Source organism: Centruroides sculpturatus, unplaced genomic scaffold (genome assembly GCF_000671375.1).
Source record: "Centruroides sculpturatus isolate CEXI.00-Female unplaced genomic scaffold, Cexi_2.0 scaffold1978, whole genome shotgun sequence".
NCBI lineage: Eukaryota > Metazoa > Arthropoda > Arachnida > Scorpiones > Buthidae > Centruroides > Centruroides sculpturatus.
Genome location: NW_019386198.1, coordinates 13,093 through 38,689, shown reverse-complemented (window position 1 = coordinate 38,689; position 25,597 = coordinate 13,093). Strand labels below are relative to the sequence as shown.

General features: G+C 33.7%; 3 protein-coding genes across 3 annotated transcripts in view; 1 reads left to right on the top strand and 2 right to left on the bottom strand.

Moving 5' to 3' along the window:
- LOC111614042 (membrane-bound transcription factor site-1 protease-like) overlaps positions 1 to 12,088 on the bottom strand; it is a 54,696-nt gene extending 42,608 nt beyond the window's left edge. Inside the window, exons 1-3 of the mRNA XM_023355421.1 lie at positions 12,029 to 12,088; positions 10,340 to 10,424; positions 3,026 to 3,368 (exon numbers count right to left, since the gene is read on the bottom strand). Of these exons, the coding sequence (XP_023211189.1) occupies positions 3,026 to 3,224 (199 nt within the window). The 5' untranslated portion in view covers positions 3,225 to 3,368; positions 10,340 to 10,424; positions 12,029 to 12,088. The remainder of the gene's footprint in view (positions 1 to 3,025; positions 3,369 to 10,339; positions 10,425 to 12,028) is intronic.
- A 3,912-nt stretch (positions 12,089 to 16,000) lies between these two features.
- Positions 16,001 to 17,939, top strand: LOC111614045. The gene has a single exon (XM_023355423.1). The coding sequence runs from the start codon at positions 16,258 to 16,260 to the stop codon at positions 17,857 to 17,859; it is 1,602 nt and encodes a 533-aa protein (XP_023211191.1). The 5' UTR covers positions 16,001 to 16,257; the 3' UTR covers positions 17,860 to 17,939.
- Positions 17,940 to 24,733: 6,794 nt separating this feature from the next.
- On the bottom strand, positions 24,734 to 25,281 carry LOC111614043 (zinc finger protein 706-like). The gene is made up of 2 exons (XM_023355422.1): positions 25,118 to 25,281; positions 24,734 to 25,041 (listed from the first exon to the last, which is right to left on the bottom strand). Exons 1-2 carry the CDS (start codon positions 25,250 to 25,252, stop codon positions 24,952 to 24,954), a joined length of 225 nt encoding a protein of 74 aa, XP_023211190.1. The 5' UTR covers positions 25,253 to 25,281; the 3' UTR covers positions 24,734 to 24,951.
- Between the last annotated feature and the right edge of the window lie 316 nt (positions 25,282 to 25,597).

Here is a 25,597-nt window from a genome sequence, read left to right as displayed (position 1 = left end):
AGAACGTGAAATAAAACAATTATTCTAACTGGTGTCAGGACTGACGTAAACCAAAAATTTAACAATTTCTCAGTCCCCTTATATACTGCATAGTGCAACGGTTCCCAACCTTTTTCGGGTGGCGACCCCTTTTTATAAAAGCCAAGTGGCCCGCGACCCTGATACAATTGAAAAAGACATTTTTAATAAGGTAATTAAAAAAAACAACAAAATTACTTTTTTTAGTATAATTTTATTTTAAATTATGTTTAATAATTTAATGTGATGGTTGAAATTGCATGTTATTAACCAGCCTCAAAATTCGCAGGTGAGTTTTTGTTAACGCCAACCTCATGTCATTCTCAACATTTAATTTTTTCCTCTCAAACTCTCAACACATGTTTCAACCAATTGTGACAGAATAGAGTACCTAGATTACACTTNATTAAAAAAAACAACGAAATTAGTTTTTTTAGTATAATTTTATTTTAAATTATGTTTAATAATTTAATGTGATGGTTGAAATTGCATGTTATTAACCAGCCTCAAAATTCGCAGGTGAGTTTTTGTTAACGCCAACCTCATGTCATTCTCAACATTTAATTTTTTCCTCTCAAACTCTCAACACATGTTTCAACCAATTGTGACAGAATAGAGTACCTAGATTACACTTATTTTAATTTTAAAAAAATAAATGAAATTATTCCAACTTCAAGACACCATTAAAAATAAAAATTGCATTATAGTGAATATTTTTTTTTTAGTTTACTGTATAAGTTGGCAACCCCACAGAAAGCTCGTCGCGACCCATAGGTTGGGAACCTGTGGCATAGTGAATGTAGTCTCACAACCCTGATCTCACAATAGCAAAGGAATTAAAATGCGATGATAAGTAAATAATTTGTTATTGACCATACAATATATTGTGCATTTTGAAGTTCTGCTTTCATTACAAAATGAAATGTACAAACTTCTGTCTTCCGAAAAAAGAGATTCAACATTTTCAGAAATGAATTAATACACAAAAAATTTCTGTTTGTTTTTCATTTCTATTATCTTCTTATATATCCGATTAAACAAGGAATCAAGATTCTTTTAATTCTGATGTGTTACTTGATTAGATGCTTTTCTTGCCTTGTATAGATTTATTGATTTTAAAGATGAAAAGATTTATTCCTCAAATAGTACTTTCCAAAAAGTTAAGCTAAGATGTTTGAGACTTTTAAAAGATTAAATTTATTTGTAAAGTTCGAAAACCAAAATTCAGATAATTTATACTATTAATTAACCCCATCCAAAGATCATAAATAAAATTGAAACCCACACATATATAAACAATTTCCTTCCCTTTCTTTTTACTTTTTTTGGATCAATGTGTTTCAAAACATCAAGATTTGCAAAAAGCATAGAGGATCAAATCTGACATAATTCCAATATTTTCCCATGTCTAAGTTTTTCTATAAGTCTGTAGTCGAGGGATTTAATGGAAAGAAAGTCCAAAAAATATGCAAATTTGTTTTGTTCTAAGTGCTTTGTTCAAATGCAATAAACATACTTCATTTAAACAAGTATTATATTTATATTTGACCGTAATTGATTTATACACTTAATGCACTTTTAATGTTTTATTTTATCCTAAAAAATTTGGCTATTCTGTCAACACATGAAATATCTCAATCAATAATACCAGTTTAATTATTTAGTTCTAAATGTATTCTTCTTGTTCATAAAAGTATCATCTCTAACGTTCACATATATTGCATCTAGTGATATATGTGAACAATATATATCAGTTTTACATGTTTGCAAAAAAACTTTTAATTTAAAATTTACTTATTCTCAAAAGTTAAGTTCTAAAATAGTTAATGTCATTACTGTTTAATTTAAATATTTCGCTCGAAATCTTTTTGTTATTCAAACTGCCTGAGGACGAAGTGCGTAATTACGTCGAAAGCACTTGCAGAAATAAAGTGTTTATTTTAATTTCTTTAATGCCCCCTTATCTGAAGTCTTTGAGTTAATACAACTGTTGGCGTGACGTCCCATACCTAACTTACATATTACAACAATGCAATAAATAAAGTATTTTACAGCAAATATATTCATTCAAAAGCTTCAAATAATTTCCTTGATATAAGACCATAGGTCCATCTAATGATAACTATTTTTGTTTTTATTCAAACACAAAAATTATTAAGCATAATATTGACAGTATTTAGAGATTAACAAAATCCTAAATTAGTACATATAAAAATAATATAACTAGAAACAGAATAAACTGGATGTTAATTGTCACAAGGTTATATAGAATATTGATATTCACTGAAATATGCCAGGATAATCCTGAAGGACTCAAAAACTATCAAATCTGTCAGAACAGCAAGAGAGATCAATATAACAGCATCTAAGAAATTGAGTGGCGAACCTGTGGCAAGTAAGGCAAATTCTGGAGTCAAAAACTTTAAAAAGTAACAATCTGTTTACCACTTGATGACTGTTTTAACACAAACAAAGCAGCAACAACACTACTATTATCTCTTACAGGCTACTTCATTAATAATAATAATAATAATAATAAACATTACAATTGAGTAGAAATACATACATCACACTACAGAAGGCCACTATATTGAATACATGCCATATTGTTAGGAAATTCCTTAATACAGACACTGACACACACATTTAATTTTAGTTTTGTTTTGGTTGCTATGCCTTGACTCTGGTCCGGCATAGTACACAGCCACCGGTTTGTACCGAGTATAACCCACTAAACCCAACACATAATAATAATGCAGATGCTTTGCCAGGTATGTATGTACTACTTATACATTTGCAATATAATATATAACTGCTGGTTGTACAGTGGTGCTACATAAATAGCAAAGTCTGCAGAACAGTTATTGTGATCGATTGTATAAAAACTTGTTTGCGTAACTTCATTTCTTAAGAAACTGACTGTTAATTTTTATTATGTTTTCATAAATTTTGATTAATAAAAACTTAATCATAACAAGCATATTGACATTAAACAATTACTACTTACCATTTTTTACAACCTGAGTTGAAAAGTCTACACGTAGAACGGTCGAGGAAGTCGACTCGGTTTCGTTACAGAATGAAAATAAAATAGGTTCACTTAAATGAATTTTAAGTAGGAAGCATATGAGGATTAATAATTTTTTCCATTTCAAAAAATTAATTAACAAAGTCTTTTTTTGCCGTAACCTCACTTTCAACCACATGTCGGTTAATTCGAACTTTTCGTCGACGAGAACGGCTACCTAATGAAATACATCTTCTTATTGTTATCTAAGAAGTTTAAATGTCTTGTTCGGCTTTTCACTCCGACAGCAGGCTAATCTTGATATCATTTTTTCATTTAATTTCTGAAAAAAACAAAAAATAAACAATAATTATTATATTATATACAACCTTACTATTTTAGTTAAAATGTTTAAAATTAATTATGTCAAATCAAAATTTGATTTTATCTACAACACACCATATAGAACCTTTTCTAACATCAGTTAAAATCTAATATCAACGGATGGTATTAGAAAACGTTCTACATAATGTGTTGTTTATAATGATTACCCAGTTACATTGAGGGATAGGATGGTTGAACTTGATTTATCTACATACAGTACTGCAAAGCCCAAAACAATTATCATAAATGTAAATAACTAGGATATTTTTCAGGTTACGTTTCAGTTAATTTAATTTTTAATAATAATCCGAAAATTTCTCCTTATGTAAAAAAGAAATATGTAGAATAATAAATACTTCAGTAACTTGACTCCATCATGCTCTAAATCTATTCTTATCCCATGAACTTTTTGACTCCTTATAATTTCTTACTGGTTAGACTAAAATGAAGTTTCTTCTTCAAGCAACTTTGCCGCCAAGTTTCTTTGCCAGTCAACATAGATGGTTAGCCAATAGGATGTAAAATAGCAGAATACAAAGTACTTCTCCAAAAGCAAACACGAAATGCTTTCTTTTAAATTTGAAAGTGCTCACATCTCTCTGTATATATTTTAAATGTTCTTAATGCCATTTAAGCATTTTAGTATTTATCGCCATCAAAATTTAGCCTAAATACTGGAAAAATTACCAATCTAGAGTAGGATTTAAAACCACAATATATACATACCAAATGGGCACAATTATTAGTTACACTACTAGTACTTATGAAACCGTGCCGGTAATTGTTGTGCAGCTCAAACACTAACTATATGGTGTACAGGTATACCTCGCCTTACATCGATAATTGGTTCCAGGAGAACGACTTAAGTCGAAAAACGACGTAAGTCGAATTTACTTGTCTCCGAATCTACTTGCCACTAGGCTAAACCATAAATTACCAATTCCCGTTCTGTATTTTATTTATTAATGCATTTTTAATAATATATGGTTAATAAGGATCTATTTTAAGCTTACAAACAAATAAATTTTAGTTTTTAATATAGTACAGAAAAAAGTAATTTAAATTTACGAATGCGTGTACTGTAAATACAGTATATACTTGTAAATGTTTATACTGTATTATAATATGATTTTATGTGCTTTAAACATTTTTCTAGTGATATTACGACTTCAATATTTGTGGTGGACAGACGTAAAGTCGAATAAAATGACTTAAACTTGATTTTTATTTTTCCATATACTTTTTTGACAAGTGACGTATAATCGGGAATGACGTAACTCGAAACGACGTAAGTCGAGGTATACCTGTATTCACACGGACACAAGGCAAATCTCATCATTAATTTTTATTTAGTTGAACTAAATAAACATTAATGATGAGATTTGCCTTGTGCCCAAATGAATACACTATATAGTTGGTGTTCGAGCTGCACGAGTTATACTACTATTCTAGATATAGGAAAAAAATGACTCTCTTCAAATGATCTGATTTACATTAGAGCAGTGTTTCTCAACGTGTGGGTGTTTCTCAGTGTGGGCGTTTTTCCATGTTCAGGGGGCAATTGGTAACAATTTATATTTTGGGGGTAATTACGTCGAAAGCACTTGCAGAAATAAAGTGTTTATTTTAATTTCTTTAATGCCCCCTTATCTGAAGTCTTTAATTGAGTTAATNAACAATTTATATTTTGGGGGGCAAAAAACAATTTTCTGGGCGATATAGTAAAACATTATATTAAGAATAATTAGATATTTTATTCGTTATATCGTACAATAATTAAACAAATAACATTATACTGGTTACTAGTCTATTCAATGCAGTACGAATTTGGCGTTAGCCTTGTCCCTCGGCATCGGAATTTTGTAGTGAAGGGGGCGATACTACGTAACGGTTTTATTGAAGGGGGCGACGGTTCATTACAGGTTGAGAAACACTGCATTAGAGAGTCAAATCATAGAGCCAACTCAATAACTTTTCTGTAGTCAATTTGATTTCCTTTCACAAATATTAAACTTTAAAGTATACTTTCTTCCAGACAATAGTCATACATACACACATTCACTTTATACATATTTTTACTTTTTCTCTCCTTGGTACTAAGACAGCCTTTTTGAAGACCATCACGGGCTTGGCCAAGCCCACAACAAGATAGTCAGATGGCGAGGGACAGGACATAGCATATCTTAGACAAGACTGCCCACATAAAAATATTTAGGCTTATTTTTCCACCTGGATTTGATGCTGGAGACCTCAGCAGAGTGGTAAACAGATGTCTTAACCACCTTGGCTATCTGACCTTCACAACTGTAATAAATGTATAAAAATGTACTGAACATCCTAACAGTGGTGCAAAATAAAATTGTACAAAATTGAAATAATATAAGTATCATAATTTTGTATGGATAACTCATGACAGTGCGAAATCCACAGAAAATTGCAAAAACAAAACTTTTGTATAATCCACCTTATGAAATACAAGAGTGGCCAGTGAAAGAAAGATAATTACTGGTATGCAGTTTGGAAGTTGCCATTTCAAGCATTAAAATATTGCTTTTTATCTTTCATTTCTGTTAACAAATCATTGTAGATATACAAAAAAAACCAAGCTCAAATATTCTATAGGGTGTCCACAAAGTCTGTGTACATGGGGATTTCACTATTATATTTATTTATGTTGTTTTTCCTACCCAGATTGAATGATGGCTCTGTCTAAAGAAAAACGAATCGAGTTAATACTCTTAAGTGGACGAGAAGGATGGTCTTATCGCAAAATTGCGGGAGAATTTAACCTTTGACACAGACCTATTTAATCAAGTTCACCTGAATTTTGCAAGGCGCATCAAATTATGTATCGAAAATGATGCAAATCATATTGAAAATGTTATTTATTAATATTAGAATCAAATAAAACTATTTTGTTTTAAAAGTATATGTTAATCCTTATGTACCCAGACTTTGTGGACACCCTGTATAATAAGCATACTAATTTCGGGATTATTCAAATGGAATTGTACATTTTGGCACAGCCATTTCAATACAGGAATGTTTCGATGCTAGTAAAAACCTTCTCCGTCAATTCGCCATCATCGTTCGACATTAATGTCAATGCTATTGTAAAAGCAACATGTAACAAGTCATTCTGCCACTTTTATAGGAAACTCAAATTAGTAATATATTTTTTTCTAATTAATAATTTTATTTTTTTAGAATTGTTGAATTAAGATTCAAAATAAGATAAAATAATTTATCCTATTATTAATCTGCAAGCGTAAAACTAAATGGCTTCCTCGAGGAGAAAAAAGAATCGGTTATTTTTAATTATTATTCATTAATAAATCGTGTAATTTGTTACAAAAATATTAGTTTAATAAATTTTCCAAAATTTTATATTAATAAACCGAAAGAGAATTTAATAAAAAATTAATAACTATTAATATTTAATATAAAATAATTTTTTCTAAAGATACGGTGGTCAGACTGCTCTCTTATACCACGCGAACTAATAATTACGATTGTTATTAAACTGAATTCAATATAATAATTCAAGCTAAAGACAACATTACTTTTTTGCTTTATTTTTTAAACTCTGTAATATAGAAATCCATTTTACATTATTAATTAAACTAACATTTGTATAACATTTACATTATTAAATAACTTTTGATCTGAAAGCACATATTATCAAAGGCAATAGCGAGGTTGAGGCCGAAGTTTTAAACACGAAAACGTGTACGTCGGATGTTCAACGCTGCTTTCCTGTAAGCGTAGAAATTTGACAATGGTGTTTGGATAGTCAGTGGAATCATACTCGACATTCCAAACACCATTGTCAAACTTCTAGGCTTACAGGAAAGCGGCGTTGAACGTCCGACGTACACATTTTCGCATTTAAAACTTCGGCCTCAACCTCGCTAATAGTGGCATACACATACTTGCATGTGCTCGTGTGTTGTCTTTGCTAACATGCATTCAAAAGATGACTTGTGTTTACAGTATTGTACTTAGCCATAAGAGGTTCTCTCAAGTCGTAAACTTTGGCAGTTTTAACAGGTACTTGAGCATCATACAATCAAGGAGCAGCTAAGTTTGGTAACACATTATTCCACAATATGTGAAAGATGGTTTCCATTACTGCAGTTATAAACTTGCTGGCTCTAGTCTCATGTTTTTGGTGCTCATTATACTATTTTATACTCATCATACTATAGAACTTTTCTTGAAAAACAGAGAAAGATGGCTGTCACTTGATGCTAAATGATTACTGGATTAAATCAGGATACATTTCTGCTACTAATAATTACTAAATACCAAGTAATTTGGCACTAGAGATAGACGTCAGGTGTCATCTCTTATTTCTAACTTTATTTAACAAATATTAATTTAATTGTAATTATTAAATTTAATAAAAGAAGTATCTAAAACCTATCTATAATAACAAATTATTCAATATTTAATAATTATTAGTAGCAGAAATGTAGCTTGATTTAATCCAATAATCTTTGGCTTTAAGATATTTATATATGCAAGTATCACTTCAATTACAATTACAATCAAAATTTAGGTCTCTCTTATAAAATGGTAGTAATTAAATGTTTTTCAAAAGATTTTATTAAACTACAGAATAACTAATGTCGCGATTTGTTTATATGATTCTGTCATTGCCAGATGATGAATGAATGGCCACACATGTAAACATATGCCAATCAATAAAGACTAAAGTCTAGGAGATCAAACCTTGTTGATTTGTCTCCGAATTTCAGCATGTTCCTACAGAGTACTGAAGAGAATTTCAGCCTATCTTATGCACTACACAACACAACTTGCCTTAGAGACTCAATTTCACTCATAAAGTGAATATTGACAGAATCTGGACTTGGCCTTTTTTTGAATTGATAGATTCAATTAGATCCTATGATGTTTTATAATCAACCATTTACTAGCAATTTAATTTTTAAAAACATTTAATATACAATGTGATCATAATTGAAAAGTAAATGTTCAGAGTTCTTTATAGAAAGAACTACTGGACACATTTCAACCAAATATGGTATAGTCCTGAGCATACAGTTTTGATTTCTGGAGAAAACTTTATTTCAAAATTCAACCACAAGAGCAAAATTTGGCGTTGCTTTCTCCTTAATGTCCGTTTTAAGTGTGCTTTCTAATAAATTTCGGGCTTTTATGCACTAAAATTTCTTAACTGTCAAGCTAGTGTTACTGTTTCATTCATAAAAGAGTTTACAAAGTAAAACACAGTATTCTTGGTATCATGCAACAAGAATAAAAGTTTGGTGCACTCATGTTTGGAAATGGTGCACCACACTTTTATTTTTGGTTGTGCAATACCAAGAATACTGTGAAAGCTGAGGAAAATTTATTTTTTACTTTTATTCCTCTATACTATGTTTCTAATTTCATTTGATGTTTTTGTCTAGTTTTGCCATGCAGAGGAAAGATGCATAATTCTCCATGCATCTTTTCCTCTGCATGGCAGTTTCCTTCCATAATCCTTTCACATTATCCATTTTCAAAACATTGGTCATTACTCTAGTTCCGGTTTGCCTGTTTCATGTATATACTCATAGTTCTCATGAGTAATTTGCTGCTATACTTGTGGGAACTATCAGTATAGTGGTAAATAACAGTATATATTTTATTAATAACCAAATTTTCAAGCTGAAACTGAGATAAATCACCAAAAAAATACTTTTCTAGCAAACATTTTATTGAAAATAAAAAACATTTTCAGCTTATTTAAGAAACAAGCTTCAGATTTAGCTGAAAAAATTAAATTTGCATAGTCTGTATTTTAATAATTTCATTATTGGTTATGGTGTAATTTATTGGTCCTGATCCATTGGTCCTATAAATATGCAACATTCTGTAAGTTAAATAAAAAATTTTTAAAAATTGCTTACATTTAAAATGAACTCCCAAATAAAATTATAAATTTAAATTTTTCACAACTTTTTGCTAAAATTGCAACCATAAAAAAATGTATTGTCATCAGGAATGCGTACATGTACAAGCAATTATTTATTGTGACGTCGTCACAATGCCAAGCTGTAATTTTTAATCGTATTTTTAATTAATTTCATTTAAAATATATGCTCTCCACCTCAAATTAGTACTGTACAGTCGACCCCCCTATAACTGTTGATAATTCCGTTTTATATGAATTCCATGTTGTACGAGTCACTTAGATTTTACAAAAACGTGTGCCGGGCTGTGAACAACTCATGTATTTGTAAAATCTAAGTGGCTCCTACAACATGGAATTCATATAAAATGGAATTATCAACAGTGTTGTAGGGGGGCGACTGTAGTGTCTTGCCCTGTACATCGTACTTTTCCGTTAACAACAGGTCATGCCGGTTATCTATTAACTGTTTTCGGGGGAAGTTTTAAATTGAAATTATGTGACTTCCGAAAGTTTGCATATAGTTAATCGGGGCTCCTGTCTCTATGGTTTCCATATCTGGTCTCGTCTTTCATCTATCTCACTTCATTCTCAAGATTAATGAAAGACAGATGGATAAATGATTATGGAAATTTATAGGTCTACAATTTTTTCAAATTGCAGCCCAATAAAGTTTCAACTAGGCGAGAATTTCGGAACTGGGTGAAAATTAAGTTAATTAAAGACAGACTAAAACAGTAGTAAATTAATAAAAAGCATATAAAAAAGTTTTTAGCTATAATCTTTTAGTCAACATGCAAAATTTTCTAGATACCAATAACAACCTAGTGACTAGAAATTTCAAGCACTTTATAAACAAATTACTCAATTATATGTATCAAAAATGATATATTTACAGATAATTAAATATGGTCATTTTAATTATTTATGTAGAAATGAATTTCCTTAATTAAATGTATTACAAACTGTATACAAAAATGCTTATACTAGAACATTAATAACTAACAAACCCATCCGTAGATTTCCGCAACAACACCATGATGTTTGTTTTCACTGCACGAAAGAAAGTTTCTCGTTTTCAATTCTTGTTTATGCCTGAAAAACTAAAATTAATTAGAAAAATGACGATACTTATTATCAGTTTGAAATTGTATTTTATTACAATTCATTTATAAATATCAATAGTTGGAAAACATTCCTAGTGTGTATACAAATAGCATCTAAGAAAGCATCAAACAGCACATTCTAGGATATAAGGTAATTGTTTAGTATTGTTTAATATCTTTTTTTGTATGTAATTTTAACCAGTCTTTCTTACAAAGTGATGATTTGCAACACAGTCAATCAAATGGCTACACAATAAAGTGTCAGTCTACAAGCCAAATGTCTACCAGAATAAATCACATTATTTCTCTGCGATTACTTTTAATTAATTTCTAATCACATGGATCAAAGTTTTTTACAGAAAAGACTAAATTTCAGACTCTCTGTATCCAGGACTTAAACCAAATGCGGAATTGAAAAACGGTATTTTTCAACCACCAGACTAAAGACCAGTGCTAACATGCAAAAAAATTTCACCACTCCGCAGAAAAATATTTGACCGTACCGAAGCCAGAGCAATCGATTACGAGCAACATTCAAATAGTAATCTAGAGTTATTGTATGTATTTTGTTACATACAGCTAAATAAGCATAATTCATAGTCGCATATAATTACCAGGTCTAGTAAAATTATTCACAATTTTACCGGTCTGCAAAGAAGACTATTCACGTATTGAATTACTTTATAACAAACATGTAAAAGTGCATCTAGGTAGTCCCCATGGAAACACTTCCGGCCACTTACTCCGAATTAGAAGTTTCACACTACCCTCAGAACTGTCAACCCTTCGCACGATATTAGTCTCTGAAGGTCGGTTTTAACACCTATCAGTCCACTGCTTATTCTACACGCTTTGCATATAGACGTGCACCTCGGTGCTCGCTATCACTCGCCCCTCGGCACCCAGGTGAAGTGATCCCCCTAAAACTATATAACATTGAGTACTCTACGAACAGTCGAGTGGGTTACTCGAAGCTGGCATAGTCACGTGAGCCAAATAATTAAATGCCACAGTCTCGTAAGTACCGCCATCGGGGCTATCTAGATGCACTTCTACCTAGCAAGGGAGTCTTTTACGGGCAAACTCGTCCCATTTAGGTGTTAGACATATGAAGAATCCCATAAAACTCCAAGCCAATTGGTTAGGTGCAAATCCGCAACCGACAACCGGCACGTGAGGTTATTTGCTCACCCACCGGCGGGCTTAGACCATTTCATTTATATAAGCTCGCTTGCCTATAACTTAAACCGTAGGCAGACAGACAAACAAACAGGCAGGCCTAGCCATATATGTATAATAACTATAACTGTGGCCAGACAAACAGCCTTACGCACACCAGTGCCTGACAACATTCAACTGATCAACTGGCATTGCCTTTTAAACTTAAATAAATATTAAGCAGAAATTACACAACTCCATTATCACATTGCTGTGCCCAGAGACATTTTAATCATTTATACGTAATCAATAACAGAACACACGTCACAATCTCACGTAACGTGTTTATAATAGATTTATATTCCGAAATTGTAGGGAAAAAAACAAGTTTTCTATACTTTTAACGGATAAATAAAATAAAAACGAGAGACTTACTCCTTCCCACCATACACGACTCCAAAATTTACAAAACATCTATGATAGGTCGATTGTTGATCACTAGGGGGCGCGGTCTGGTATTAATTTATAAAAATCTGAATTTTAATAATTTAAAAGGACGCTTCGATATTTTTATATTTAAATTAAATCAAATATTAATAATATATAAATTATATTATTATTTTATAAATTATATAAATTCTAATTGAACGGCCATGTATTAGTGTTTTTGCCAGACTTGTTTCCATCGGAATCATTTAATAATTTGTGTTCTTGTCGTCATCCCTTATATTATTATTGTTTTTTGGTTGATAAAATTGTTTTCTGTGTTGTTTGCTTATTAAAATGATTACCGTCGTTGTTTGTTTAACTTCGCATTCTTACAGAATAGTATTCCTAACGTATTTTCGAACGAGAACGTTAATACGTATTATAAAAATATTCAAACGCGAATTAGACGATAGAAAGCGTTAATAATACATTATGAAAATAAAAATATATTATTAAATATTTTATAAAAAGTCATCGATAATCGTTGAAAACACGAAACGCTTCTCGAAATGGTAATAACATAAACGCGCCTCTAGTGGCGCACACGCGAAGCTTTCGTGGACGACTGCGACCGTAGACACGTGTATAATCGCGTGTATAAAGATTCAATTGTATGGTGAACTTTACAAATTTTGATTATCAATACATTATCAATCCATTCTGATTATCAATACATTAATACTTATTCATATCTTTCTCACCCTGTATATATTTCATTATCAACACTTAAAGTTGTAAATAATGTCAGGCTTATTTATAGAATACTAGCAGACCCCGCCACGCGTTGTTGTGGCTCAAAATGTATCTATTATAAATGTACTAGTAGCCCGGGACGCCCCCTAGTGGGCGTTCTTTACAAATTTCCATGAGGCACAATTTCTTTGACTTTTTTGTTTCTATCAATATGTTCTACAGCTCCGTTAAAGTCCCTATGGTAAGATTTACCCTCCGAATGAAGGGGTGGCGATCCCCCCAAACTGTAGTCCCCCTGTGCGAACAATAAAGTCAAAGGAACCATACCCTTACTCGCGACCCTTCGCGAGATATAAGCCCCTGAAAATTCGCCTACGTCATTTCCGGTCACGTGACACCGTGTTCAAAAGGGAAACTAACGCGCGCTCGCGCACATTCGAGGGTTCGCCGACCCGCTCATTCGCAGGGTAAATTGTGGCGAACAGGCGGTCACGTGACACGTAGAATAATTTTCGCAGCACTATATCTCGGAAACGGGCGCGTGTAGGGGTATGGTTCATTAGACATTTATTGTTCGCACAGAGGGGGGTCGCCACCTCTCCATTCGGAGGATAAATCTTACCGTCCCAATAGCGCCATACGGATCTATATTTCTACCTATTAAACATTCTATAAATACTTTAAAATAGTTTAATTTGTTTATTTACCTTCGCCTGTAAACCTCGATTTTAAATGTATCCGCCATTTTTTCAACAAATTTCCCGTGAGTCAATGCGCGACGTTCACCGAGTCACGGAATGTCGTAAACGTGCTGAGCAAAGTTAATTCAGGCATATAATAAGGCAAGGCAAGGCATATAATAAAACCGTGGTATAAATAATAAATTCCTATTACAAATAAAAATAATTTATTGTTAATTTAAAATCTTCACTAGGGCGCCTCTAGTGTCCGTTATCGTACCGTTACGCGGACAGACGGATGCCTGTTGAATGGGTTTTATATATATATATATATAGATAACACTTCCCCGTGGGGGGAAATTTTTCAAAAAATCCCTTAGTTAACATTTTCTTGACGTACCCTATTAAAACGCAATCAAAAACGCAAAATACCGCATCTGAAATAGTATAATAGAAGCCAAGTTCTTCACGGTAAGCCTTAATCCTGTCTCTCTCCCCCGCGGGGAGGGAATATCGAAAAATCCCTTTGTAGTGTATATTCTGTTGACGTACCCTATTAAAACGCAAAAAAAAAACCGCATCTAAAATAGTATAAATAGAAGCAGAGTACTTTACGGTAAGCCTTAATCCTAACTATCTCCACCAGGGGGGGAATTTCGACAAGTATATTATATAAAAACACGTGCGTATTCGAATACAGCGTTGTGTGAAAATTTCAAAGGAATCGGTAGGAACAAACGAACATTACATTTTTATTTATATAAATAGATAGATGATGATCCGTTTTAGTTCATTTTCACAGAAAAGCGTAATGCCTCACAGAAAAGCAAACTTAGGGCGTCGTACTCGTAGCGCCATCTTTTGGACATAAAAGCCTTAACCATAGACGATATCATTTAATTTATGTGAATGTTTAACGTAATAATATACAGCCTATGTCCACCCTGAAGGTCCATTCTAAATATTGGTGAAAGAATTTTTGAATTCGGATGAGTAGTTTCGGATATTACCTGCTGCAAACAAACTTACAAACATTACCTCTTTATAATATTAGTATAGATTGCAACTCGTATAATGTCCTTATTTCAGTTTTACATTTGAATAAAGTTAATTTCGGCGGAAGCCAAATCGAATTGTTTTATCGAGGCGATAAACATTGGCTTTCGTATGTAATTGATTTAATTAATTAACGAAAACACTCGTTTATTTGTTATCATACATAAGTTTAATTAACAAGTGCTTAAGTAAGTGTATTAATTAAAACAAGATTGCTCGTCGCGAGCAGGGGGCGCATCTACATAGGGACTAATAGGACTTAAGCCCTGGGACCCCAAGTGTCGAGTGCCCACAGAAATTGAATTATCATCATAAATTCTTAATACTTTTTCATTAACAATGAACACTTATCGTATAGTAAAAAATAGTTAATATTTATAATATAATAATAATGATAATTTATAGTATTATTTGTGTTATTGTAATCAGTTGATTTCTTAATTAATCTAATAAGAAATGGGGCCCTATTGAATGTCAAAAAGCCCTAGACCCCAAAAAAAAACCTCGATCCGCGCCCTGGCTGCAGCCAATTACCATGATAATCCATTTCTATTTCTAAGCACGTGTGAAAAGAATGGTGTGTGGCAGCTGACAGTCACCGAGAAAAGTCGGTCAGCAAACGAAAAAGATGCGGAAGAGGAGTTTAAAAAGAAGCTGGAAAACATGATAAAGGAAGAACTAACTCCTGCTGCAGTGTACAATACTTCTGATATTGATATCTTTTTCAAAATGAAACCTTTCAAAAACTCTTGCTGCTAAGAACAAAAAGGATCAGAGAATTTTGGAATCGATTAAGCATCCCTATCCACATACAGTTCTTATCTGCCTACTGAATGAATGTGAAAACGATTCTACGAAAGCTATGCTGAAGGCGTGTAAAGAGATCAACACGAGTGATATTGTCTTCCAAACAGCAGAAACGTGGCACATTGTAGGAAGTACTACAATAGTAAAGTATTGGGAAAAAGTATGGCCTTTGATTGACACTAAGTTGGAGTCTGCATCGAGTCAGTCAATTCAGAAGAATCGTTTTCAAATGATGTGTTCGTTGATTTGTTCCACAATCTTCCAGAAGGGGAAGTCGATGAAGAAGACATTACTAATTGGTTGAATGAAGAATATTGTGGAGTAGACCAAGCTTTAACAGATGAAGAAATTACCAAAAGTATGGAGGGTGAAAATGATGAAGAGAAGGAAGAGAGAACGAAGATTACATTGCTGGCGCCGAAGCTGCAAACATTTTCTTGCAGTACATAATGCATAACATTAAATTTAATAAAGAATTAAACTGACGTCCTTTATCTGTCAGTAATCAGGCATTCGTCTATGCAAGGAATGGCCGGATTAGCAGGAGTCTCCTGTATATTTTTTGTAAAGTTTCTTGTGTGCGATGTATTTTTTTTAACTTTCTTTTTTTATATTGATTTACATAAAGCATTGAGTTTAAATCATTATATTTTCAGTTGAATGGATTTTGAAATAGTTTTGTTTTTTCCAGTTTCAGGGTCCCCAAGACACGGGGCTCGTAGGCATATGCCTCACGTGCATAATGGATAATCTGGCATTGGTTGAATATAAATTACTATGTTAATTTAATGAATTAGTTCCTATAACAGATATTGAAAAAAAAACTATCACGTAACAATTGCCGCGCTAAATTGTTCGCTTCGTTTGTTAAAAACAGACACTAAAATTCCGAAAATTTAAAAAGAAAAAAAAAATTGAATTGAAATAGTGAATGAAAGAATGGCTCCAACGCAAACCGCTTATCAAGTGGAAAATTTTGATCCTTTTCCTAACGAAGATTTAATATGTAGCATTTGCGACTGCGTTTTCTACGACCCAGTAGAGTGCCCTTGTCGTCACGTTTACTGCCGAAATTGCATTTGCGATTGGTTGAGCTGTCAGAATACCTGCCCCGTTTGCAGGAAATCGGTTATTTTATACGAACTTCAAGCCGTAGGGCCTATAATCAAAAATATGATAATGAAGTTGACCATTCGTTGTCCGAATTCCGAACACGGTTGCAAGCAGAATTTCGCCTTGGAGGAATACGATTCTCACTTATCTAATTGTGATTATGTAGTCGTAAAATGCAGTAAATGCCAAGAGGAAATGGTAATTAAAGATAGATTTAAACACGAGCAATTAGAATGCAATTATCGATTAATTCAATGCAAAAAATATTGCTCTCTCATGTTGCCCGCTAATGTAATGAAATCTCACAATTGCTCTGAAGAATTGACAAAGGAAATAGGAGATAAGAAGAAATTAATTAACGAATTAAAACATAATTTAAAATATTGTAAGAAACAATTCAATAAAGATGCAACATCGAGTCAAGTTGTTAACGATATTAGAGCGGGTAAATCATCTGCAGCTACTTTTATTAATAAAATGAAGAAACTTCTAGTTGATTTTTCAAGGCGTCGAAAAGAACAGGCGAAAGGAACCAATAATCGTCCCGAAAATGTTGATAATTCGTGGGAAGGCAATGGCATTGAATCAGATTTAATTAATGCCAATCGATTGCATTGCGCACCCATATTTCATTGTTTCCGTGACGAAATTTTTAACCCATCGGATTCGAGTGAAGCAGAAATACGTAGCGTGATGACGACATTAGATGAACCCGGTGAATTTATAATACCAACACGCAGAAATATTGGTACCAAATGTTCTTCTGGTGATAATGGAAATAGTGTGGCATCAACACCCAATGTATCAATTACAGCGGACGAGATGCAAGAACGGAAGAAATTTCACTCGGGTGTAAATATTTCACACGAAATGCAAAAGATTAAACATTTACCAATTGTAATGTTTACAATTCCAAATGTGAGAATGTCAAAACAACGGAAATTTTCTAATTCTACAAATACAATTGGCAAACTGGAAAGAAGGGAGATTCCATATTTAAACCAGGATAATGTCAAAAGAATAAAATTAAATCTAAAGACACCAGAAATAATTCAAAATCCTGGGACGTCATCGAAAGGGAGATTGAAAATTAATTGTACAAGTGAAAATGTATGCGATAGAAATATATTATTGCGAGAAACAAATGAGAGAGAATTGCCTTTAGATAATAATTCGCCGGTTCAGATGGAAGATCTCTGTATTCCTCCATTAGAAGATATAAATTCTACAAGAGATATGGATAAATGCGATATTTCTGAAGCACGGGGAGTTAATTTTAAAGCTTTTAATCGCAAAAGCCGCGCTTTAAGAATTGTACGAAACCTATTTATAAACTGTTTAGCATCTAACCATCGCCGTTATAATGACGATAGCGATTTTGAATTATCCGGGAATTTTGATAAACCGGATAATACAGTAATGAAATAAATTTTGAAAAAACATGAATTAATTTAAATGCCAAAATTTGTTAAATAAACGTTTATATAATTAAATATTTTGTTTTTCTCTTTTCGGCCTGTGACCGTTCATAGGGACTTTTTAATCGCACCCATCGTGGTTTGGTCAGACCCACGATGGGGTGGCTCATTGGCGAGGAACGGGATCCAACGTATTTCCAAGGTCGAATATACTGCCAGTGGGAAAATTAACACGGTTTTTCTAAAGAATAAGCTGTGTCGTTTGCATGTCTTCTGTATGTAAATTGCAATTTTGGAACTAATCCTTCCTTCGTCAATTACGTGCAACCCTTCGTGCTGACAATACTTAACAAGCAAACTGCATTTCATTACAATAATTCTTCCACTTTTTATGAATGGATAACGTTTATATGGACTTTTTGCCCAACCTGTATAAAACCTTTATTATAATCACTTAACTTATTTAGTAATCACCCAGACCATTGTGATAATTGGGTGTCAATTTTAAAATCAAAACAAGATGCCTTGTACGCAAAAGTTCAGAGATCTTTTGGGTTTTCAGCCGATTTCTTAAATTAATTTCGAACTTCAATCCAAAAAATCCAGCAAGGAGTTGCTAACTTTCCCGGCAACATTTAAAACAGCATAACAGATGGCGACACACGCAGTTTTATTTAAAACTTTTTTATATTTTTAATGATTATAAAATAGAAAAAGCTTAATTTTGAAGGTAGGGTTTAGGGATGAGCTTTATAAAAAAAAACTTAACGCTAGTAACGAGTAAAGTCGTCATTAAGTCCCACCCCTCGACCTTTAACAACCAAACTATAATAGCATTAATACATAAATCCTTCAAAATTTCAGAAAATTTCGACAGAAGACACAGTAATTATTAAGCTTCAAAGTGGGTAGCCCACTAGTGGCTAAGAGGTTCCATTTCCTGAACACTAGTAATTCGGCTGTGGGTTCGCGTCCTGCCCGGACGGGCTGGCCACGTGGTACCGGTATTCCGGGCTTTCTTGATGTCTATAATGCCCGAATAGGGGCCAGTTACCCATAAGACTTTTTTTTAAAACTCTTTCCGACCTGTGGGCACTAAGAGGCCTCTTATAGCGAGTTCATTATGGGTTCGGCCGGGTGGCGAGGGACGGGAAGCCCAACGTATCCGGACGGACCACTCCCCGAAAAATTCCTGGGGATTTTTTCGACCCGTCCGGATTTGATCCCGGGTACCCTAGGGGGNAATCAAATATTAATAATATATAAATTATATTATTATTTTATAAATTATATAAATTCTAATTGAACGGCCATGTATTAGTGTTTTTGCCAGACTTGTTTCCATCGGAATCATTTAATAATTTGTGTTCTTGTCGTCATCCCTTATATTATTATTGTTTTTTGGTTGATAAAATTGTTTTCTGTGTTGTTTGCTTATTAAAATGATTACCGTCGTTGTTTGTTTAACTTCGCATTCTTACAGAATAGTATTCCTAACGTATTTTCGAACGAGAACGTTAATACGTATTATAAAAATATTCAAACGCGAATTAGACGATAGAAAGCGTTAATAATACATTATGAAAATAAAAATATATTATTAAATATTTTATAAAAAGTCATCGATAATCGTTGAAAACACGAAACGCTTCTCGAAATGGTAATAACATAAACGCGCCTCTAGTGGCGCACACGCGAAGCTTTCGTGGACGACTGCGACCGTAGACACGTGTATAATCGCGTGTATAAAGATTCAATTGTATGGTGAACTTTACAAATTTTGATTATCAATACATTATCAATCCATTCTGATTATCAATACATTAATACTTATTCATATCTTTCTCACCCTGTATATATTTCATTATCAACACTTAAAGTTGTAAATAATGTCAGGCTTATTTATAGAATACTAGCAGACCCCGCCACGCGTTGTTGTGGCTCAAAATGTATCTATTATAAATGTACTAGTAGCCCGGGACGCCCCCTAGTGGGCGTTCTTTACAAATTTCCATGAGGCACAATTTCTTTGACTTTTTTGTTTCTATCAATATGTTCTACAGCTCCGTTAAAGTCCCTATGGTAAGATTTACCCTCCGAATGAAGGGGTGGCGATCCCCCCAAACTGTAGTCCCCCTGTGCGAACAATAAAGTCAAAGGAACCATACCCTTACTCGCGACCCTTCGCGAGATATAAGCCCCTGAAAATTCGCCTACGTCATTTCCGGTCACGTGACACCGTGTTCAAAAGGGAAACTAACGCGCGCTCGCGCACATTCGAGGGTTCGCCGACCCGCTCATTCGCAGGGTAAATTGTGGCGAACAGGCGGTCACGTGACACGTAGAATAATTTTCGCAGCACTATATCTCGGAAACGGGCGCGTGTAGGGGTATGGTTCATTAGACATTTATTGTTCGCACAGAGGGGGGTCGCCACCTCTCCATTCGGAGGATAAATCTTACCGTCCCAATAGCGCCATACGGATCTATATTTCTACCTATTAAACATTCTATAAATACTTTAAAATAGTTTAATTTGTTTATTTACCTTCGCCTGTAAACCTCGATTTTAAATGTATCCGCCATTTTTTCAACAAATTTCCCGTGAGTCAATGCGCGACGTTCACCGAGTCACGGAATGTCGTAAACGTGCTGAGCAAAGTTAATTCAGGCATATAATAAGGCAAGGCAAGGCATATAATAAAACCGTGGTATAAATAATAAATTCCTATTACAAATAAAAATAATTTATTGTTAATTTAAAATCTTCACTAGGGCGCCTCTAGTGTCCGTTATCGTACCGTTACGCGGACAGACGGATGCCTGTTGAATGGGTTTTATATATATATATATAGATAACACTTCCCCGTGGGGGGAAATTTTTCAAAAAATCCCTTAGTTAACATTTTCTTGACGTACCCTATTAAAACGCAATCAAAAACGCAAAATACCGCATCTGAAATAGTATAATAGAAGCNTGGTCAAAAATAGCGATAGATGTAGATATGTTTGTCTGTCATTATTTCTGACCAAATAGTTTAATTAAATTTATTTTTATATAAACTACTTATTACTAGTTATAAACTACTAGCAGACGCTCCAAGTGTATCTATTATAAATGTATAACACTTCTCCCGTGGGGGTGGAATTTTTCGAAAAATGTTTTCTCAGTGTACATTCTGTTGACGTACCCTATTAAAACGCAAAAAAAAAAAACCGCATCTAAAATAGTATAAATAGAAGCAGAGTACTTTACGGTAAGCCTTAATCCTAACTATCTCCACCAGGGGGGGAATTTCGACAAGTATATTATATAAAAACACGTGCGTATTCGAATACAGCGTTGTGTGAAAATTTCAAAGGAATCGGTAGGAACAAACGAACATTACATTTTTATTTATATAAATAGATAGATGATGATCCGTTTTAGTTCATTTTCACAGAAAAGCGTAATGCCTCACAGAAAAGCAAACTTAGGGCGTCGTACTCGTAGCGCCATCTTTTGGACATAAAAGCCTTAACCATAGACGATATCATTTAATTTATGTGAATGTTTAACGTAATAATATACAGCCTATGTCCACCCTGANATGGGGTGGCCCTTGGCGAGGAACGGGATCCAACGTATTTCCAAGGTCGAATATACTGCCAGTAGGAAAATTAACACGGTTTTTCTAAAGAATAAGCTGTGTCGTTTGCATGTCTTCTGTATGTAAATTGCAATTTTGGAACTAATCCTTCCTTCGTCAATTACGTTGCAACCCTTCGTGCTGACAATAGTTAACAAGCAAACTGCATTTCATTCCGATAATTCTTCCACTTTTTATGAATGGATAACGTTTATAAAACCTTTATTATAATCACTTACCTTATTTAGTAATCATCCAGTTCATCACCTCTCTTCTAGTACGTCTTTATTTATACATTGTGATAATTGGGTGTCAATTTTAAAATCAAAACATGATGCCTTGTACGCCTCTTTGTACGCAAAAGTTCAGAGATCTTTTGGGTTTCCAGCCGATTTCTTAAATTAATTTCGAACTTCAATCCAAAAAAATCCAGCAAGAAGTTGCCTAACTTTCCCGGCAACATTTAAAACAGCATAACAGATGGCGACACACGCAGTTTTATTTAAAACTTTTTTATATTTTTAATGATTATAAAATAGAAAAAGCTTAATTTTGAAGGTAGGGTTTAGGGATGAGCTTTATAAAAAAAAACTTAACGCTAGTAACGAGTAAAGTCGTCATTAAGTCCCACCCCTCGACCTTTAACAACCAAACTATAATAGCATTAATACATAAATCCTTCAAAATTTCAGAAAATTTCGACAGAAGACACAGTAATTATTAAGCTTCAAAGTGGGTAGCCCACTAGTGGCTAAGAGGTTCCATTTCCTGAACACTAGTAATTCGGCTGTGGGTTCGCGTCCTGCCCGGACGGGCTGGCCACGTGGTACCGGTATTCCGGGCTTTCTTGATGTCTATAATGCCCGAATAGGGGCCAGTTACCCATAAGACTTTTTTTTAAAACTCTTTCCGACCTGTGGGCACTAAGAGGCCTCTTATAGCGAGTTCATTATGGGTTCGGCCGGGTGGCGAGGGACGGGAAGCCCAACGTATCCGGACGGACCACTCCCCGAAAAATTCCTGGGGATTTTTTCGACCCGTCCGGATTTGATCCCGGGTACCCTAGGGGGCAGTCTGCTAACCTTGACCGCTCGGCATCCGGCCATCCCTTAAAAAGGCCTCCCGGAAGGCATTATTCCCCGCGTAACGACCATCATAAACGCATACAGTACTATTACATGACAATTACGTCACACACTACCACGGGCGATATAGCCTAGAAGCTCAAGCCCAACTAGCTGATACAAGATAAGTGGATGAAGAAAATCGTGCCCTACTTACCCAGAAAAAACTCCGAATATTTTGGTCACCCATTTTGATCATTTTCTGACCGATCGTCACACTTTCCGTTATACACACAGTATCAGACCTGAGAAGGTAAAATTCAGATGATGCTGCAGTGTCAACTTCCACTTTAGCGTTTCTTAATATTCAGTATCAAGTTATTCAAGCCTTTTTTGTTTGATGTTTTTAAATCTTGATGAAACAACAAATGATTCGGCAGTTTTCATTTTAACAACTTTTGGATCAAGTATCTCCAGATCTTTCAATGCAATTTTCAAAGCAGAATTTTGTGTATTTGTTGGGCACATCCAATCAAGAAATTTATACACTACGTCTTCATTCTACTTTGCTCTCATCTTTTTTACTTAAACGTTAAATAAATTAAATAAATAAAAACAGTATTTTTGACCAAGTTTTGTCTATTTAACTCGGTACAAAAAAATCCAACGAGTTGCGTAACTTTCTCGGCTATTATAAGATTTTATTTAAAAAATAACTTTTATATTATTAATTACAATAAAAAGACAGAAGATTTAATTTTAAAGGCAAAGATGAGTTTTTAAAATCACATGAAAATTTTTATCTTTATAGGCATTTACAATAAGTCCGATCCATCGAACTTTAACCACTAATATTGAATAGCATCAATGCCTTTTTTATTCTTTACCCTATCCTGATATATAATACGAAATAGACATATAAGCACACCCCTCATATAATTTTTCTTTATGGGTTCAGGTCGCAAAACCTTTTTTGGCTTCTCATTCTCGTGATTTCTATCAGATTGGCGTTAATGCATTTCTATTGCATTGGGAAAAGTGTGTTAATGTTGATGAAGACAATTTTGATTAAATATGCAAGTTCTAATACGTTCAAAGTCAAAAGTAAGAGGGCGAATCGAAACTCCGAGAATTTTTGTGGGTTTTCGACCCGCCCTCGTCTCTCACCATCTTGCCACTCCATTATTGGTGTAGCTGAACCCACGACGGGTTTAATAGATCTTTTACTGCTTTTACATACTTACCGTAATTATGCCAGAGTCTAAATTTGTACGTTTACTATTTAATCAAATACGCTCTAAATAGTATATTTTAAATAAGATTTGTTTACATTTCATAAAAATCATAAAATATTTACATCAAACCAATATGTAACATACTTATTACCTGCAGATTAGAAACAGTAAAAAACCGAATTCCAGTTTTTTAAATAAATCAAAATTATAGAAACAACTGAAATAAATACGTTTTTCAGTTCCATTATTTGTTATTTTCCTGATGACTTGAATATTATTCCTTTATTACTGATCCGCCAGTACACAAGTAAGTAGAGAGAGAGAACAGGAAACTATGCTCGTTGCTCTATTTTTATTTTTATAACACAATTTAAACACACAATTAAGGCATTCTAAATTTAAGAATGATTCAAGTAAAACTTTATTTCCTACATAAAAAATTTAAAAAACATCCGTGACTAAATTCTAGTTAGTTATGGCAGAGTCTGACTCACCTAACCAACTAGTTATTCGATGCATAGTACAAAATACGATACATAAATTTTCTTGATCCTTACGATTCTTATAAGGTCCTACACCCGGTCGTGTAATCCCTTTATAACCTTCGAAATTAAAGTTATAATCGCGATGTGAATCAGTGACCCATAAATTTACTCCAGTTTGGACTGGATCGTGATCTAGGAAAGAAAAAAATTCTACAATAACTTGGGGCAAGATGAGTTTTAAGCAAAGCAACTCGTAAAATAAAGAGACTATTCACCAGACGGAACGAGAACATTGTGAATGGTTATTTAGGTCACCGAACTCGACTCATCCTACTTCGGAGATAGAACGGCGACCCGATTTTCGGTTATTAACTGAAATAACGTTTACTACAGATAAAAGGATACAAAATTACAGCTGATGTATTCGCGTACCGTTAAAGGGGATGCGAGAAAACACCAGTAAAAAAAAAATGATGATCAAAAAACTTTTATTGAAAAAAACACTTTCCTTAATTTCATTCCCCCTTCAAACCACATCAGTAAGAGATAAAAGGGATGAGAAAACATCCACTATTTAGAATGTCCACTTTCGAAATAGTTTGTTTTCCCCCGAAAGATAGTGTTACTTACTGTGTATAAAGTACATATTTCATAAATCACACTAATCTGTTCTTTTCGTTGTCGTTCGATCAAACGTCTTTCAACTCTTCGGGGAGGGCATTCTTGGGATGTTTGTTTTCGAAGTGCTGTTTGTAGGTTTTGGGATCGGGCATCTGGGCCTGTATTTAAGATAAAGAATCAAATTTAACTGATTTTTAACAAAGAAAAACAGACAAGTCAAGCTCGACTACTTACTTTACAAACGGTACAAGTATGGAGTAGAGCTTTCTGCGCTGCTGCTTTCTGATCGTGTCCTTGCGATCTCTTGTGTTCTTGGGCTTTCTTCGCAGCCTTCTGTTGAGACTGGATTTTCTGCTGTCCTCTAGCCATTTCTCGATCCTTATTGCAAGATATAAAATCTATTTTAAAAAAACTGCCATATTTTAAAAATTTTATCACACTGCGTGGAATAATAAATATAAAATTACATTAAAACTAGACTACCAGTAAGATGACCCGATAAATAAACTAATATGCGCTAAATTTAGATGAGATAGTCAACGTGCACAGGGAAGACCTGTTGTAAAGTAAGCTTAACTTTTAAGGAAAATGTCAACCTTTATTCTACATATATTATATATACACCGTACTTACTCGAATGTAAAACTCATTTTTTCAGGTTTTAGTATCTATGAAAATAGGATGCGCCTTCGATTCGATATAATACGTCATAAT

Bases quoted from the DNA above. Each gene is read 5' to 3' on its own strand.
- LOC111614045 (XM_023355423.1), top strand. From the start codon at position 16,258: ATGGCTCCAACGCAAACCGCTTATCAAGTGGAAAATTTTGATCCTTTT.
- LOC111614043 (XM_023355422.1), bottom strand. From the start codon at position 25,252: ATGGCTAGAGGACAGCAGAAAATCCAGTCTCAACAGAAGGCTGCGAAG. The intron at 25,042-25,117 runs GTAAGTAGTCGA...TCTTAAATACAG, and splicing joins ATACTTGTACCGTTTGTAAA to GCCCAGATGCCCGATCCCAA.